The sequence below is a fragment of the Pygocentrus nattereri genome, chromosome 5 (genome assembly GCF_015220715.1).
Source record: "Pygocentrus nattereri isolate fPygNat1 chromosome 5, fPygNat1.pri, whole genome shotgun sequence".
Lineage (NCBI taxonomy): Eukaryota > Metazoa > Chordata > Actinopteri > Characiformes > Serrasalmidae > Pygocentrus > Pygocentrus nattereri.
In genome coordinates this window covers 12,636,646-12,655,172 of record NC_051215.1, presented here as the reverse complement: position 1 = coordinate 12,655,172, position 18,527 = coordinate 12,636,646, and the positions used below count along the sequence as shown (strand labels likewise).

At 41.3% G+C, this 18,527-nt stretch overlaps 1 protein-coding gene across 1 annotated transcript; it reads right to left on the bottom strand.

Moving 5' to 3' along the window:
• Positions 1–992: 992 nt before the first annotated feature.
• ppm1k (protein phosphatase, Mg2+/Mn2+ dependent, 1K) lies at positions 993–11,137 on the bottom strand. Its single transcript, XM_017720490.2, has 7 exons — positions 11,051–11,137; positions 8,405–8,976; positions 7,447–7,547; positions 4,658–4,823; positions 2,931–3,075; positions 2,708–2,842; positions 993–2,307 (listed from the first exon to the last, which is right to left on the bottom strand). The coding sequence occupies exons 2-7, from the start codon at positions 8,842–8,844 to the stop codon at positions 2,176–2,178; spliced, it is 1,119 nt and encodes a 372-aa protein (XP_017575979.1). The 5' UTR covers positions 8,845–8,976; positions 11,051–11,137; the 3' UTR covers positions 993–2,175.
• Between the last annotated feature and the right edge of the window lie 7,390 nt (positions 11,138–18,527).

Genomic DNA, 18,527 nt, shown 5'->3' with positions numbered 1-18,527 from the left:
GGCAAGATGCAAGATGATTCCAAGATTTTTTTTTCCAGCAGGGATGTCTGGAGTCTGAAATTTGCATTTGTCATCGACTATGTTTAGGATATTTCAGCGAACTATTAATTAATTTAAGCAAATAAAAATGGTAAAAGCACAAAGCAATAAGCAACACTGATTCTACACACCTGTTTCTGCTCAAGCTTTATTTCACAAAATCGCATGTTTGTAGTACAATGACTTCAAGGTGAAGGAAATATATAATATTAATCAACAAAGGAAAACAAATCAGGCATCAGTGGAGAAGTGACAGTATTCCATTTACATTCCTCATAAAATGTTCACATTGATTTCAGAGCTAGCATGAGACTCAGAATCCTACAGTTTCACATATTTCTTGGTTTGAGACTCAGTTCATGACTATTTTCAAAACATAAAAGGGAATAAATTAGAGCAGGACAAACACAAAACTGCACAGCTGTACAGGACTCTTCAGCTTCTGCACATCTCATTTCATCAGATAACGGACTTTGGGTTTCGAGAGAGAAAAAAAAAAGAAGACCAACAAACGAAAACAAATGTCTGAAATAACACAAAACACGATTCTACATTCCCTTTTAACAGCTATTTACTAAAAAAAATCCAGATATATACGTAAAAAAGACTCATGACCATCTTTGAATATACCTCGAGCTGAGATGCTCACACTGTAAGCTAACAAACCTCTGGCTCCTGAAGCTGACTACAGTACAGAAAACTATTATGGAAGCGTTTTAGATCCAAAATCTGTTATCATATTCACACAAGAGGGTCCCAATCTGGAAGAAATGCCTCATTTTTAAAGTCTCATACACTTTAATAAAGGCTTATACACTTTACAACTATACAATGTGTGTGTGTGTGTGTGTGTGTGTGTGTGTGTGTGTGTGTGTGTGTGTGTGTGTGTGTATATATATATATATATATATATATATATATATATATATATATATATATACATACATACATACATACATACACACACACACACACACACACACACACACACACACACACACACACACACACATATAAACCGCCTTTTCTTTTGTACATCAAAATTTATAAATATGATTATTTACAAAACATGTAGTACAAAACCATACCTGTTCCAAATGCACTTGACTACTGCATACAAGCCCAACAAAGCTTAACATCTGTGGATTATTAATGAGCGAGCTCAAGTCGTAGCGTCCTGTTCCTAGACGTCAACGGTAATTTCTCGAACCATAATCACTGTGCTTGCGCAACAAAAGAAGACCATTAAGACAAAAGGCACTAGATGAGCAGATCAGTTCACGAAACATAACAGTGGTCTGCAGGAAATAAAGTGGTTCAGACTGGTTTTCCATTGCTGTGAACAGTTATGATGACGTCAGAGCTACCATGCATTTGACAATCCAAAGTTTATCAGCTGCCTCCAGGAAAGTGCAATACTAGAGTGTTTGTTCATATTTAAGGAGTAAGTTGAGGATGGATGCAAGTAAAAGACCACAATCAAACAATAGGGTGCACCAAATTTGAAGGCAAAAGACAATTTGCTGAACTGTCAAGCAAAGAAAGCCAACCAAAATTCACATACCAGAGATGGGAAAATATGTCCAAATTAAGTGAGCAATGTTTGAAGTCATTGACACTTAATGTGCTTGGAATTGATGGTGGGAAAAAAAACAAAAAAAAAAAAACACAACATCTTATCTATAACAGTGTTCAAGTCACAATTCTAAAATACATAGGATTAAAAAATATTCTGAGGTAAAACTGAGGCAACCATTCATATAGAAAAGTACAGTGAATTGCCTGTTTGCCAAAAAACTTGTTCAACCATAACTGCAGCAGTTCTGGCTAGTGTGCAGGTTTTACGAATTGCTGTTTTTTCTTCACGGAAGCAGTTCATTTGTACCCTAATGCACACTAACAGAATGTATATAATGCTAATGAGACCTGATGCAGTTCAACAGCAAATCGTTTTACTGTTTCTCAACAGAACTATGTGGTTATGTCCAAACGAATGGTTTTGGGGATGAATGCTGGGTGGGTTTCTTTTTCCTGTTCCCTTAACACCATAGACTGACAGTATTGCACGTTAGTCGGGTCGACTAGGTTCCCCCTCCCACCTGGCCCACTTGTTTGTCTTTTTTTCCTATTCCGCCCTTACGCCCAGCGGCCACTGGACACGAAGCTGCGGCTGAAGGAAAACCTGACATCGGAGCTTTTCTCTTTGCCCCATGCACCAAATGGCACCACGATGATTGTGCTGTTGTCCTCAGCACCATATTGCAGCACCTGAGAGAGAAACACAATGTGTTAGATGTTAAGAGAGTTTTCTATAGAAATGGTGAGGGGAAGTTCAATGCGTGTGAATAAAACATCACATTTTCTTAGTCCTTTTCAAATTACAAAAATACTGTTGATAATCTCTCTTTATTTGTACAAGACAGTAAGTACTACATGTAACTGGCTTAGGGTCAATACATTTAATATTGCAAAAGCACAAAATTTTATTTTACATGCATACTTTTGACAAGGTCTACCATTAAGAATGTATACCAATGAAAAGTGCACATCAACATGTACATATAAACACATATACATAGCTCTGAATAACATGACTGTGAATTACCAAGCTACAATACATGTTATTAACCAGAGCTTAAATGGATCGATCCCCCCTAACCCACTGCACCTGTTCAGAGAGACGCTGTACTGCCTCTTTGGGGTCGTGGCACTGGTTGATGACATCACAGATCTCCTGGCTGTTCATGATGAAGTTGATGCCGTCCGTGGTCAGGGCCAGAAAGGAGTCGTGGACGTGATGTAGCTGGACAGAGCAGCATAAACTGGCATAACTGATGAACGTTACTAAAGCCATAGTACAGCTGTACTATAAGCACAGAGAGGCTACTCACTGTGATACGTTTGGTCTCCGGTTCTGCGATGACCCCTGCATTTTTGAGGTCAAAGTCTCCGATGCTCCTCGTCATGGCCAATCTGCCGTTGACGTGAGGCTGACCCAGGCTGTTCCAGGTCACATAGCCCCCACTTTTACGAATCCTGTAACACATAGATAAGCAGGAAGAAGTTACACAAAGAAGTTCTGCAAGTCTGGAGAGGAAGTTTACAGCCTACACTTCACAGATCATAAGTTTCACCTACTGAATTACAGCTGACCAACAGCATTTATGTTCTCAGGGAAGAAAATGCAGCAGAAAATTTGCATGTAAAATAGCATATACTAAAACAGCAAGGGCCAGAAGAAGGTGTCATTTACTATCGATGACAAAGTTTTTGAAAAACGACTGTTTCACAGCTTAGAGCTACACTATATTGCCAAAAGTATTCACTCACCCATCCAAATCACTAAATTCATGTGATCCAATCACTTCTATGCCAAAGGTGTATAAAACCAAGCACCTAAGCCTGCAGACTGCTTCTACAAACACTTGTGAAAGAATGGGTCGCTCTCAGGAGCTCAGTGAATTCCAGCATTCTACCGTGATAGGAGGCCACCTGTGCAGGCCAGTCGTAAAATTTCCTCACTACTAAATATTCCACAGTCAACTGTCAGTGATATTATAACAAAGTGGGAGCAACTGGGAACAACAGCAACTCAACCACGAAGTGGTAGGCCACGTAAAATGACAGAGCGGGGTCAGTGGATGCTGAGGAGCATAGTGTGCAGAGGTCGAGAACTTTCTGCAAAGTCGATCGCTACAGACCTCCAAACTTCATGTGGCCTTCATGTGGCGTAGAGAGCTGCATAGAATGGGTTTCCATGGCTGAGCAGCTGCAGCCAAGCCTTACAGCACCAAGCACAATGCAAAGCATTGAATGCAGTGGTGTAAAGTGCCGCCACTGGACTCTAGAGTCTGGGTTTGGCGTTTGCCAGGAGAACGGTACTTGTCTGACCACATTGTGACCACAAAGGGTGGACCGACATCATGTTAAACCCTATGGATTAAGAATGGGATGTCACTCAAGTTCATATGCGTGTGAAGCCAGACAAGCGAATACTTTTGGAAATTTGTATCTATAACTGTGTAGACACTACAGCCTTCTGCTTTAACCCTCTATTGCATGAATTATTACTTAAACATGAAAAAATGTTTTCATGTATTTTTGTTATTTAAAATGGCTTATATAATGCAAATATTTAAAAAAAAATATTTAATTTGTAAATTGTACCATAGCACCACAAAAAAAAACATGAAATCAAATTTCTCTAAAACATCCTTTTACTGAAAACAAGAACAAACAAATTCAACATATACGCAGTGAAATGTATGACCCAGTATTCACAAATATTGGAAACACAATTTCAATTGGTATTTTGAATGTACTGTAATACAATCAAATCATAAGAATTCCTGGTCATATGAAGTCATGAATTATTTGTCCTTTCAAAGTAAAAGATCCTTTTTCCACAATTAAATAGGAAAACACAGATTTTATATTACTGCCCAGAACAGCTCAGTATTTTTCAGCCTTATTCCATAGTCCACCTGCACTGCAGAGTTTCATACCGTCTATTATGAAAATGTACTCATGTATCCTGATGCTATATTTTTACCACACCCCCACCCTTAGCGCTAATAGACTTTGAATGTGCTATGTGGAACCATAAGCCAGCTCTCACCTCTCTTTTTCGTCCTTTCTCTCTGGGGTATGGTCCATGGTGAGCTTTACAGCTTTGCTCTTCCGGCAGAGCATGGCCCGGCTGTCCCCCACACTGGCCACCACCAACTCAATGCCGTCTCTCAGCAAAGCCACTGTAGCAGTGGTGCCCGAGCTTAGCACAGAGGCTGCAAAGCACCAGAGATAAGGCCAATGCGTTACAGCAGTCAAGGATAATACAGTCACACTGTGCTGAGGGGCATTCATAATATATACTTTGCCATGCATAAACTATTGCAGTGCACACATACACACCAATACTAGTATTTCTAGACAAAGCAGTGATCATTTCAAGAATACAGACTGTATTTACACTCTTTATGGGACACTTTCTCTCACACATACAGACACACAGCTTTGCTGTACTCCAAAGAATGATGAAGAAGGAGAGGTGGTGTTGATTCTTTGGGAAATTTCCACAAGAGACGATGACCAGGAATAGTCGAGAAAAATCAAACATGCAGGGGAAAAAAGGATTTTGGGGGCCTAGTAATGAGAGAGTGACTGAAGGGAATGAGTATGAACAAAAATACAAGCATGCCAAACCGCAAATGTACAGGAAAGGGGCCTGGGGGAAAATGTCAGCTGCTCAAGGAGTCAGAACTAGCAGAAATGGAAAAATAAACCACACAGCAAGGAAACAGTTTAAGCATTAAACAGGTGAAAAGCCACTGATTTCACAGCCTCTTCTGAACACAAAGAACCTTCAGAAAGGTATTTCCATACTTGCATTATTTTTTGAACAAATTTGGCAGTAGTTTACACTACATATTTTGTCAGCTGAGCAAAATGCTAGCAAGAAACCATTTCTGACTTCATATTATGTTGTAATTTACTTCTGGGGACAGTGTTGTTGCATTAATAGTACTGAGGTGCAGAAAGACCATTTATTGAGGCTTAGTAATGATATTTACCTCAACAAAGAAACTCAATAAAAAATAAAAATGAAAATGCTACCTTGCAGAGCATTCTCAGTACCATCGCCATACCATCCAGATATAACAGCCATTATCGAAATTAACTTTGTTGCTGTGGCACACGGACAGTAAACCTTGATCACAACTTTTTTGTCGACATGAGTGATCTAATCGTTTAGTATGTGTGAAGGAACAGGAGGCAGCTACAGAAAGGAGAAAGAGAGATTTAGAAAGAAAGGGTGAGAAAGTTAAGGAACCTTCCAGAAGTCCACGCAGGGACCCGCTGGACAGATCTAGCCCCCCTCCTTCCAAAAAGGTAGCGCAGAGCTGCCGCATTTATGGGTTCTTAGCTGGGTCCGCAGCTGTCATAGATAACACGCACACACACACAGGGCAAGATTGTACATTGAACGCACCAGGACCCATGAATGGGCCACACAGTAAAAGAGTGACATGGCTGGTGTCAAATCTATCTAAGCTTTGTTTGGAACTACAGAGCTTCTAATTCTGTAGATCTAAAAGTTTAAGGGTTTTGCTCAAAGCTTGGTCTTTCACTGTGAATATACACTATTTATTAATAACTGCACTGGTAAATAAAGGGTTACAGCCAAGGAAAATAATGTGAACCCAAATACAAAACTAAGACCATCTTTGCTTAGGCATGATCATGCAGATATAAAAGATACAGTACTGTGCAAAAGTCTAGGGCAGCCAAGAAAACTACTTAGAACTACTTCTCAACAGTGTTTGCAATGTTTTCCTAAAAAACATTGGAATATATGTCCATGTAAACACTAGCACATCTGATTCCAGCACTAGCAAACTTATTTAAAGGCATTTGATTTAAAGGTATAACCTTATTCTGATGATGTGTCACGAATGCGGGAGGAGCTTACAAAGGACATGTGTACAATGCAGCACTGAGTAATGGAACTTTTGAAATCAAGCTGTATCTGTTGTTAGCTGATAAGTACCAATAGCAGGGAAGAAGATAGCTAAATAGCCAGTTTGGCCACTTTAGGTTTGTAATTGCAGACAAGAAGAAAAAAAAAAAAAAAAAAAGACAATTACACATTTAATCAATTATTAACCACTGGTTAAAATGTTATGACCACGACGTGCAGCATTTTGTGTGTTTGAAATGCAACGGACAAACGTTGAAGTTACTGCAACACTTCACAACACATTTCCAATAATTTGCCCCCATAAAAGCAGTTCTTCCCATCTTCAAGAGGGTTATTTACTAGTCCAGCTGTAGTCCCTTTAATATAATGCAAGATTTCTCTAAATATTACTTTCTCTGGGAGATCACACGATTTTATGGGTGGTTATTCTAACATTAGTGGGTTTTTAATGCTCATGTCAATGGCTTTATATACCATGCCCAAGATTTATTTTAAACAGTACTGTATATTTTATGATTTGACTTGTGTGTTAAAAATGTATTTTGAAATAAGGTCATTTAAATCTAAATTAAACTGCAGTTAACAGCAATAAGGCAGATTTGACCAAAAAGGCCAGACCATGTTCAAACAGGAGAATTACAGACAGTGGCTAAACAGATTGCGTAATTAATACAAAAGCTGATCACCTAAAACTGATATTATTTAGGATCCCAGAATTTCTCTTGGCATAGTGTCTGAAGAACGTACAGTACAGCTAAATGGAGAAGATAAACCATTAAGACACAGTGTGAGGTTTGTCTTCATAGCACAGTAACCTAGTTAGCAGACTAACCACACCAACCTTTCACCCTGACAAAGCACCCCCCCACCCCGCCCCCCAAACTCCCAACCCCACCTTGCTTACCACAGTCTACAACGAGGGAACCTACCATCTACAGTGATGTGAAGGTGCCTTGCTAACGCCTTGTCAATGTTGAGAAATGCTTTTGTCAGGACCAGCTCCAAGTTGTCTTCTTCTGCCACAAGATCCCTACAACACATTTATTAAAATCAGTACCAAGAATCCAGTGCAGGTTTACAGAACCGGGCTCTCGTATTTATAACTCTTACATATTTTAAAGAACGGTCCCAAAACTACACTACCATTCAAGTTTGGAATCATTTGTCATTTAAAAAATATTACGGGATGTAACAATAACACCTTTATAACATGATTTGGAATAATAATAAAAAAACACTGTCAGAATATTTCAACAAACTTTTGTGACAAATAATATTTTAAGTCGGAACAGACAATAAGCAGCAGAGCCTCATTGAAAAAAATACTATAAAAATGTGAATGCATAGTTTTTATTCAAAATTTTCCATATTGCACTGCACTAAATCCAATTAAACAGGACTAACTGTACTCTTTGTGCAGTTGTTCTGTGTACTGACAATTTCCAAGACATGTTCAAAACAGTATACTGTGATGTGATTGCCCACCTCTGGACACCAAATACTTAGAGATGTGCTTTGAAATATAAGGCATTCTGCATATTATCATCATAACCTAGATTTCTTGATTATCATAGCTTAGTATTATCGGTGCAACACATTTTCCTCAGCCATTTTAAAATCATTTAAAATGTAATCACTGAAACACACACATAAGCACAGCTTCTCGACTTTCTAATACTTATGTAAAACGTGAAGCTGGACAGGACTACCATGTTAAAATCATACATAATTATACATGTATCTAAAATCAAGTTGGCTTATTATTATTGAAAACAATGATCCCAAACGTAACGTATGGCAAAGTTATTATGTTGCCAGCATTAGTTCTGCCAACAGACCTCTTATTCCACAGTAAGCACATTCATTACCACAAACAAAAGCGCTTACTTAATATGCTGCTCCATGTATCTGTGGCAAAAGTCAGCAGCCTCTGCTCCCCCATGCCCATCAAACACAGCAAAATACAGGATGCTGTTGGTCAACTGCGACAGCTGGTAGCGGTCCTCATTCTCTTTGCGCTGGCCAATCTGTGAAGCGTACCCCACCTTGGACAGGCTGACTTTGGGGATGGGTTTTCCGTACCGGATGCTGGGAGGGAGCAGGATGGGCTCATCTATGCGGTTGTCCCAAATCCCAAAAGAGTCCCAGGTGGTGGGGCGGCCGCTGCTGTCCGGGTCAAAACGGGAGTTGCTGGAACGAGCTTCCGACGGGCTGTGGACCATTCGCCTCGGGTCGTCCTGCACTGCCCGGGCGGTCTTCAGCACGACCCTGTGGCACATCCGGGACCCACCATGCGTGGCCAGTCGCACAAGCATGGCCACTGACATAGCTCACCGAGCGCGGAGTACTGAACAGCTGCTCCAAACTAATTCCCTTAAACACACCTCGGACAGACGGACCAAATCCAGGCACGACAGCAGCAAGTAGGTCACAGCCGCTCAAATTAAGCCAGGAGCGCCCTGAAAAAGAAAAGCGCCACAACATGAATGAGCTCCCAGATCACAAACGAATGCTTTTGTAGCAAAGGAGAAAGCTGAACTTTGAACTTCTGAGAGACACATGATTGCAACAGTGTGTCAATAATAAACATGGCATAGTGCAGGCCGCTCCTCCTGTCTTATGATCTCTGCAGTGCACATTGTGTCCTATGTGCCTGAATCAGGTGTGTCAGAGCTGGAAAACACAAAACTGTGCAATGCTGGTGGGCTACAGGAGTGGGGGGGGGGGGGGGGGCTACAGTCTTCTTATGCTCCTTTTCCTGGAGTTCATGAGTCCTGCTAATAGTGGTATGGCATAAATATATTACACACATTTTGTAAGCATCACATTTTTCATAGGCCCAGACACAAAGCACCAGTAAAGCCTATTTTTAATGAAGCACGCTGTCTGTTAGAGTTACATTATCCACAATATGCTTAGAAACGCTTGGTGCAATTTGTCATAAGAATATTGTGTCATCACAGTATCATCATATCATTCACCATTACAGGCTCGGTTCTGTATTTTCCTGCTATCGCACACCCATTTCACCTTCATGAAGGACTTGATAATGAGCTAAATCAGGTGTGTCAGAGCAGGTAAAGCAAGACGGGTGAACTAAAGGGTGGAAAGTTTATATCTCAAAGCTAGTTAACTCAGAAAACTCGACAACTTGAACAAAAAGTAAGGGCAGTCTAATAAGCTTAATAATAGAGTCTTTAGCTTTCCTCTTATTGGACAGGTTGGACTTTTGGCTAGAGTCAGAGCTAAATGAAGCTTGGTTTGAAAAAGTAATCCTACCTTTCTGCCAGATTTTCCCAACCCTGTCCCTAAAGAGGAATTTCACAGATTTTTCCAAATTTCTGTATCATTCAGTGGTTGAGATATAAACAAAGTCATTCTGAGTTCATTCGCAGAGAAACTTACCGACTCAGATTTCTTTACAGCAGTGGTGATAGGAACACTGCAATGTAAATATAGCCATTTTATATATTTCTATAGAAAACCACCAGTGAACCTGTATGTTCAGAGTTTTTAATGTAATGTTGATGACGTGAAAATGGTCAGAAATCTGAATAAAACAAGTTTTCTTTGGGGACTATTATATGAATAAGATAATAATATAAAAGTACATTATATTCGTCTATATTAATAATATTATATACTATTATATTATTATCAGAACCAGTTCATATAATGACTTTCAGTGAGAGAGCTTTTAGAGGTGGAGGTCTGGTTCCTACCACCACCACTGTGAATAATTCAGACTTACACCAAACCACTACGAATGGTTTTGTTGACGTCAATAATTTAATGATGCAGAAATTTTTGAACAAATCGGTGGAGTCTCCCTCCTCTTAGCCCTTCTCTAAGGGTTTGGAAATGATCGGAGTAGTTAAATCAGAAGTGTTAAAGGGGGAGAAGTGCTAAAATATCCACTGCAGGTGAACTACAAGGCTGTAGAGGCCAACTAGCCAGCACCGCCCCTCACACAGCAGGCAGCCTGTAGCTGCAGCGCCTGCACGGCGCCGCCTCCCATTTACATTCGCATTCATTTAAGCGCTGATCCTTTAACTCCGAACACAGGTTATAGTGTCAGAAAAAAAGAGTAACAAGAGACGATGTAAAGCAGCGCGTTAGACGTGAATTACCGCTAAAGTCCGTCTCTATGTCTGCAGGTTATCTCAGACATGAAAACACAGAGATTAGGTAACTGGCTGGTACACAAGCATGACGCAACACTCCAGCCATGTACTCTGACTCTCCAAAATACCACAGCAGCACTTTCCCTCATTAACCTGCAACATTACCGTGTAATATTCTTAACACAGACACTATCATTTGCAACGCAGAAGCGGTTTGGAGTGGAAAAAATCCACCCATTCACCCCATTCCGCCACCGCCTCCCTGCAAAATGGCCGAGCTCTTTCATTTACATTAAATGTAAGAAATACGCCGTTGGCTCTTGCGTTGGTGTACATGTGTACGCGAGCATATACAAGAACATTTTGCACAACCATTAACTTCCATTCTTTAAAGAAAAATCTAACTTACCGTGACTTCTTAGCGGGTTTTCGTTTCCAATCTAAATGGCGATGAAAGACGTCCGGCAGATGTATGCTAACGCCAGCCCCGCCCACGAACGCCTCTCCGCCAATCACATCACTAGAAAGAGCCGTAACAGCCAGTAAGAACGCGCGCAAATCCTTTCGATGCCGCGGATTGGCGCTTCATTTCTGATTGTCGTACAGTTTACCCAATCAGTGGTCGAATCTGGACGCACCTCCGTTGACGTGAACATTTGGTATTGAAATGTGTATTAAATAACGCGATCACCTCAATAACATCAAGGCTTATAGCGGTCCTTTATATATTGTATGTATTACGTTATAGTTATTTTATTGTCTAAAAAGTGCTTCGGTACAGCCTTAGTTTGCACACTGCGGTGTTTCTGTTTCTTTCCCCACTTTCCCTGAAAATTTAAATGGATTTTTTTTTTTTAATTTTATTACATTTTTTTTAATTGTCGCAGTTGGGTAAGACACCTCTAAGACGTATCATATACTCTTCTGCAGACCATAAAACGAGAAAATTTAAAACTTTTGTACTTTTTTATATGCGCTGTGGACTGACGTCATACAACCATCATCCATAACATTAAAACCACCTCCTTGTTTCTGCGCTCATTGTCCATTTTATCAGCTCCACTTACTGTATAGGTGCACTTTGTAGTTCTACAGTTACAGACTGCAGTCCATCTGTTTCTCTGATACTTTGTTAGCCCCCTTTTAACCCTGTAAGGCCCCTTGTTGCAAAATTACAACATCACTTTCAGCTGTACCAAAAACAAACCTGCAAAAATAAAATCCTATAACACCACATTTCCATAGCCAGTATGTCTTATTGTTTAGCCTTGCAATGCCATTGGACGGTAAAATGTGTAAAAAGGTCTGACCATCAAGCCATGAAGTCATTCGACTTGGGAACTTTTCTGCACATCTCCCTCATTTACTGAAGTGGCTATCTCAACACTGAAGTAAGTAAAATCCTTGAATTATTTTTTGGGTGATCATTAGAATGTCTAGAACATGTAAATACTACATTATTGTTGAATGCATGCACCAACTTAGATTTTGAGCTTGTTATGTCTTTGTTGTAGTTTTACAACGTTGGGTGAGGATGGTAGTCAAAATGTGATATGCACCTTGCATAATGCATAGGGACATAACACTTCTCAAATGTTCAAATATTGTGAAATAGTTACTTATTAATACTAGAAACATAATGTAGATGTTTTTTATCTGTTAAGAACAGATTTGAGTAATTCTGAATGAAAACATGATTTGTTGTTGTGGTAATTCAAGTCTTTCCATTAGCAGTATTTGAAACTTTGGCTGTGTTTTATCTGTAAAAATACATATACATATGTTTTTCTGGGATTTATTTACTCAAATATCTAAAGCCAGACACTGGATGGTTACTGTATGGGTGTAGGGAAAGGTGTGAACATTCTTGACTGTATGGATGCAAGTGGGCAGGGGAATGGTGCATTGTTCTGGACTCTGTGGATCTAAGTGGTCTGGGTGTTCCCTTTATTATGTTGATCTAAGTGGCCATACAGTGCATTGTGTGACTTGAGTGGAATGTATCACACAATTAGCATTCATTTGCATTGAAATGAATTTGTTTCTAGCAGTATCTGAGCTCAGGACTGTCTTTTTCTCTAAGCTATTGGTAACTAGCAAAGATACTTTCTCTAGATTGACAAAGCACTTCTTGTAAGTCGCTCTGGATAAGAGCGTCTGCTAAATGCTGTAAATGTAAATGTAAATTATTCATATTGTAGCATTCTCTAATCCTTCCCACTACTATTTCAGTTCCAGAATGCTACAAGCAAGGAAATCTGTTTACACCGTGAAAGATGTCATTGAAGCTGTTCAAACTGGAGAGAGTGATTTTGAAATGGAATCAGGCACCAGTGAATCAAGTGACGAGGAGCTGGACAAACAGAACCAGGCACCCATAGATTTCCCAACTGCTGATGATGAGGAAGTTGAGGCAACTAAACCAAGCCAAACAACTTATCTGACAACGCCCCGGGACCGATATCAATACCAATACCCTGTGCAGGAAGTGTAGTGTGCGTCTATGCTTTTCAGATGAAAGGAACTGCTTTTTGGAGTACCACTGTACATAAAAACAAGTGGTTATCACCATTGCCTCCCACTAATCTGGGTTCTGTCTGTTATGCCGTGTAGTGCATTAATGAATAGACACACACGGTCAGCGTGGGTTTATCTGTAACTTTACTGAACTGAACTCTCCCCCGTCAGCCCCTCTGGTCCCCCCTGCCTTCTGGGTAATGGAGTATATTTAAGCAACGCATAAAAACACATCTCCCCCCTTTAGAAAAGAGATTAACTTTACCCTAACTAAGACTATGACTATGTCTAAGACTTAATGTACCTTGCATTAACTTACTCTAAATGCTCTGTTTTAAACATTCACAACATCACATTATGAGCTTTTTTTTTTTTTTCCTCTCTCTTTACACACAACAAATTTACAGTCTCTAGTGTTCAGCAACTTTCAATGAGTCTCTTAGGAGGCTGAACCATGCGCTTTGGCCTGCACGGTGTCTTGGCAGGAGAGCTATGGACAGTTGCTGGCACTTCCGGTTCCACGGTATGCTTCAGGGTGTTGTCTCCGGCTTGCGGCATTGTGTCAGGCTGTTTTGACATTTGTGGCTTGAGATCGACACGGTTTCTTCTCAGAGAGCCTCCATGCTCCGTCTGAACTTCATAAGAGCGTGGTGCCACCTCTTTTTGCACGGAACCCTGCAGATTCCAGATGCCTGTCACATGATCTCTGATCCTGACTTGTTCTCCAGGCCTTAATACGCACAGTTTCCTTGGTCTTTTGTCGTGTTGCAGTTTTTGTTTCTCTTTGTCTTTTTCTTTGTCAATTTTGATCTTGTGTGCTCCTTTGGGTGTCAAGAGATTCTCATGCATTGGCAGATTGGTTCTCAAGCGTCGTCCCATTAGCATTTGGGCTGGTGACAGGCCGTTCTGCAGTGGCGCACTTCTGAAAGATCATCAGGCTGTGATGAAAGTCTTCTTTTCCATCGTGCGCTTTCTTCATGAGACCTTTGACAACTTTGACTGAGCTCTCTGCAAGGCCATTGGACCTAGGATAATGTGGGCTAGATGTTATGTGCTGAAAACCCCATTCTTTTGCGAAGTCAGCAAATTCACTGCTTGCAAATTGTGGACCATTATCCGATATCAGTTCACATGGGACTCCATGTCTTGCAAATACAGTCTTCAGGAATGCAATGACTGCCTTGCTAGATGTTGTTTGCAAGGTTGCGACCTCAGGGTAGTTTGAGAAGTAATCTGTCACCACTATATGGCTCTTTCCATGGCATTCGCACAGATCCACTCCTACTCTGTAGAATGGTCTACCTGGCACAGGATAAGACATAAGTGGTTCTGCCTGCTGCTTAGATCTGTAAGTCAAGCATACTTCACATGAGGCTGTGGTCAAGCTTATGTCTTGGTTCATTCTCGGCCAATACATGACTTCACGAGCTCTGCGTTTACACTTTTCTTCCCCCAGGTGCCCTTCATGTATCTTCCTGAGCATGTCTTTGCACATTGAAGACGGAATTACAAACTTGTTGCCCTTGAACACAACGTTGTCGACCACTGTCAGCTCTGTTTTGCAGGTCCAGTAATCTTGAACTCGCTGTGGACAGTCGCTCTTGTGCTCAGGCCAGCCTTGTTTGATCATCCTCTTGAGTTCTGTCAATGTCTCATCCTTTTCAGTTTCTTGTTTAAGTTGTTCTGTTCTTTCACGTGACACAGGATGTGATGTCATGATCATGTCAACATATGCCTGTATGTCAGCACATTTTTCCTTGTCTGGTTTCTCATGTTTGTCAACAGCCCGTGACAGTGTATCAGCTGCATACATGTATTTTCCTGGTGTATATGTCAATTTCACATCGTATTTCTGCAGTCGTATTTACATACGCTGTATTCTCAGTGGACAGTCAGTCAATGGCTTGGACATGATGGCGAGCAATGGTTTATGGTCTGTCTCTGCTTCTACAGTCTGCCCATATACATACTGGTGGAAACGTTCGCATGCATACGTGGTGGCCAGCAATTCCTTCTCAATTTGCGCATACTTGACCTCAGCGCTGGTGAGGGCCCTCGACGCATAGGCCACAGGTTGCCATGTTTCCTCGTGCAACTGTAGAAGGACGGCTCCTAAGCCATCTTGAGAAGCATCAGCTGAGATTCTTGTCTCTCGTTTGGGATCATAGAACCTAAGCACTGGCTCTGAGATGAGTATCTTTTTCAGGTTCTGAAAACACTCCTCTTGCTGTCGTAGCCACATCCACTCATTTTTCTGCTCTAGCAGCATCCTGAGTGGAGCCGAAATGGCAGACAGCTGGGGTATGAACTTAGCTAGGTATGTGACCATCCCTAAGAACCGCCTCACCTCATCCTTGTTCTGGGGCCTCTCCATATTGACTATGGCTGACGTCTTTCTTGGGTCAGGACTCACCCCTTTCTCAGACACAACATCTCTGATGAACGTCAGTGACTTCACTGCGAATTCACATTTGTCTCTGTTTAGCTTCAGGTTGACACTTCGTGTCCGCTCAAGCACTTGTCGTAGCCTTGTGTCTTGTTCCTCTCTTGTGGATCCCCACACTATCACGTCATCCATCATGGTTGTGACTCCTGGAATGTGCTCGAATGTGGTGTGAATAGTCTTGTGATAGACCTCTGGAGCAGATAGGATTCCATATGGAAGACGGAGGAATCGGTATCTTCCTTCTGGCGTGTTGAAAGTACAGAGTCTTGAACTAGCGTCGTCAAGCTTCATCTGCCAGAACCCAGAAGACGCATCAAGTTTACTGAACCACTTGGCTCCTGCGAACTGAGACATAATCTCCTCACGGGTTGGCAACTTGAAATGCTCTCTTTTGACTGCTTTATTCAAATCTCTGGGATCCAGACATACGCGTAATGCACCTTTTTTCTTTTTGTACGATGACAAGGGAACTCACCCAGTCTGTCGGTTCATTGATTTTCTGTATGACCTTCAGCTTTTCCATTCTTCCTAATTCTTCCTTCAGTTTTTCTCTCAGTGCAAATGGAACTTTTCGGCATGCGTGAACTACTGGTGCAACTGTTTCGTCCACATGTATTTTGTGTTCACCTGGTAGGCAGCCTAGTCCCTCAAAAACATCCTTGAACTCTGTCATTAAAGTGTCTTGATCACCGTTGTCTGTGTTCTTTTTGTCTGCTGTCTGCGAAGCCACCATAAACACTCTCTTTACGAGATTGAGTTTCTCACATGCAGTTACAACTAGTATTGGTTGCACTTCCTTTTCAACAATCAACAACTGCGCCTTTAACATCTGGCCTTTGTGTTTGAATGTAACTATACAGCTGCCTTTAACTGGTACACTTTCTCCGGTGTAACCTGTCACTTTCAATTTCACTGGATGTATCTTGCTTTTTATTTTTAGCGTTTTGTAATCAGCAAATGACAACAAGTTTACCTTTACCGTCCAACTTAAACGGTATTGTTGTCTCATTTACAGTCACTGGAACAACCCATTCTTCTTTTTCAGCATGGGATGCCTGTACCACATCCACGAAAAACTCATCTGGTTCCTCGTCCAGTGTATGCACTTTTTTCTTTGTCTCAGCCGTGCAGCATTTTGCATAATGGTTTCTTTTTCCACAATTATTACATGTTTTCCCATATGCTGGACATGTTCTTGGCGCGTGACTGTCTCCACATTTCTTACAAGTGCCAACCACCATTTTGTCTTTATTTTGTTTACATTGGCGTTTCTTATGCTGCTCCTTTGTTCTTACTGCATGCACTATTTCTGTTTTGGCCAGTTCTTTGACTTGCTCGCGTGAGCTCTGTGATGCCCTGCACAGGTCTACTGCCTTATCCAAAGTCTACTGCCTTATCTTTCTCTCTTACCAATCTCTCTCTCAGGCCATTGTCTGCAATTCCACAAACTATGCGGACCTTTATTAGTGAATCTCTCAGTGCACCGAACTCGCATGTCTTGCTTAAAGTATACAGTTCTGCCAGGTACAGATCGAAAGCATTGCCAGGCTTTTGGTCACAGGAAAAGGACTTGTATCTCTCAAACGTTGTTTTTTGTAGGCACGAAGTAGACTTCGAATTTCTTCAACAGTGTAGGTAGTTTCAGATCAGCGGGTGTAGTTTGGAAACTGTTATAAATGTCCAACGCGTCTTCCCCAATGACGTCCAGAAAGATTTGAGCTTGCAATTTCTCGTCCCCTTGCCCCGCTCCGCTAGCAGCTAGATATATTTCAAATCTCTGCTTGAACCTTTTCCAATTATCTGCGAGATTTCCACTAAACTGCATGGGTGAGGGTGGACTTAGCTTATCCATGACTGCGGGTCTTCTTTCTGTCCTTCCAGCCGACGAATTCTGCTGCGGTGATTGTGACTCTGGCACCGCGTCCGCCGAGTTCTCCCGTGCTTTCCTCACCGCTAATGCTGCTGCCGTTCTCCTCCGCCGTTAGCATTACACATTACACTTCTAGGCTCGTAAGCACAACCTCACAGCTCAAACTCGCTCACTCGTCACCGAAACTCATCTTTCCTGCTTACTTTCAAAGATTTTCACCATCTGACACCATGTTATGCCGTGTAGTGCATTAATGAATAGACACACACGGTCAGCGTGGGTTTATCTCTCACTTTACTGAACTGAACTCTCCCCCGTCAGCCCCTCTGGTCCCCCCTGCCTTCTGGGTAATGGAGTATAGTATGTATTTAAGCAACGCATAACAACACACTGTCTGCTTGTCCTGGGTCTGCAACACAGTTTTTATTCTTATTTTTTTGGTCAATAAATTAAGATTCATAAGTATGACTGCTGTGTGATTATTAATAATGATATTTACTGTTAAAGAGCTTTATAAGCAGTCCACAGTGCAAATCAAGCCTTATTTCTTCAGTATATTTGTTTTGACAGCGTGAGTGTAAATACACAAATTCTGCTCCTATCTAGGCCCGAAGTTGCAATATTGCAACATTTCTGTAAAAACATACTAAAACATAAAAAATTGGTAACACTTCAATTTCTGCATCAGATGATCACTTTAACATCATTAGAGAGAAGAAAAAAAATTTTTTTGCACTTTTTTCTATATTTGGGTTTTACAGGGTTAAGGGGCATTCGTGGGCTGGAGGTCAGGGAACTGGCCCTGTGACTGGAAGGTTGCCGGTTCAATCCCCAGGGCCAACAGCACATGACTGAGGTGTCCTTGAGCAAGACACCTAACCCCCAGTTGCTCCCCGGGTGCTGTGGATAGGGCTGCCCACCGCTCCAGGCAAGTGTGCTCACTGCCCCCTAGTGTGTGTATATTCGCTACTGTGTATGTGGTGTTTCCCTTCACAGATGGGTTAAATGTGGAGGTGGAATTTCCCCATTTGTGGGATTAATAAAGTATCACTT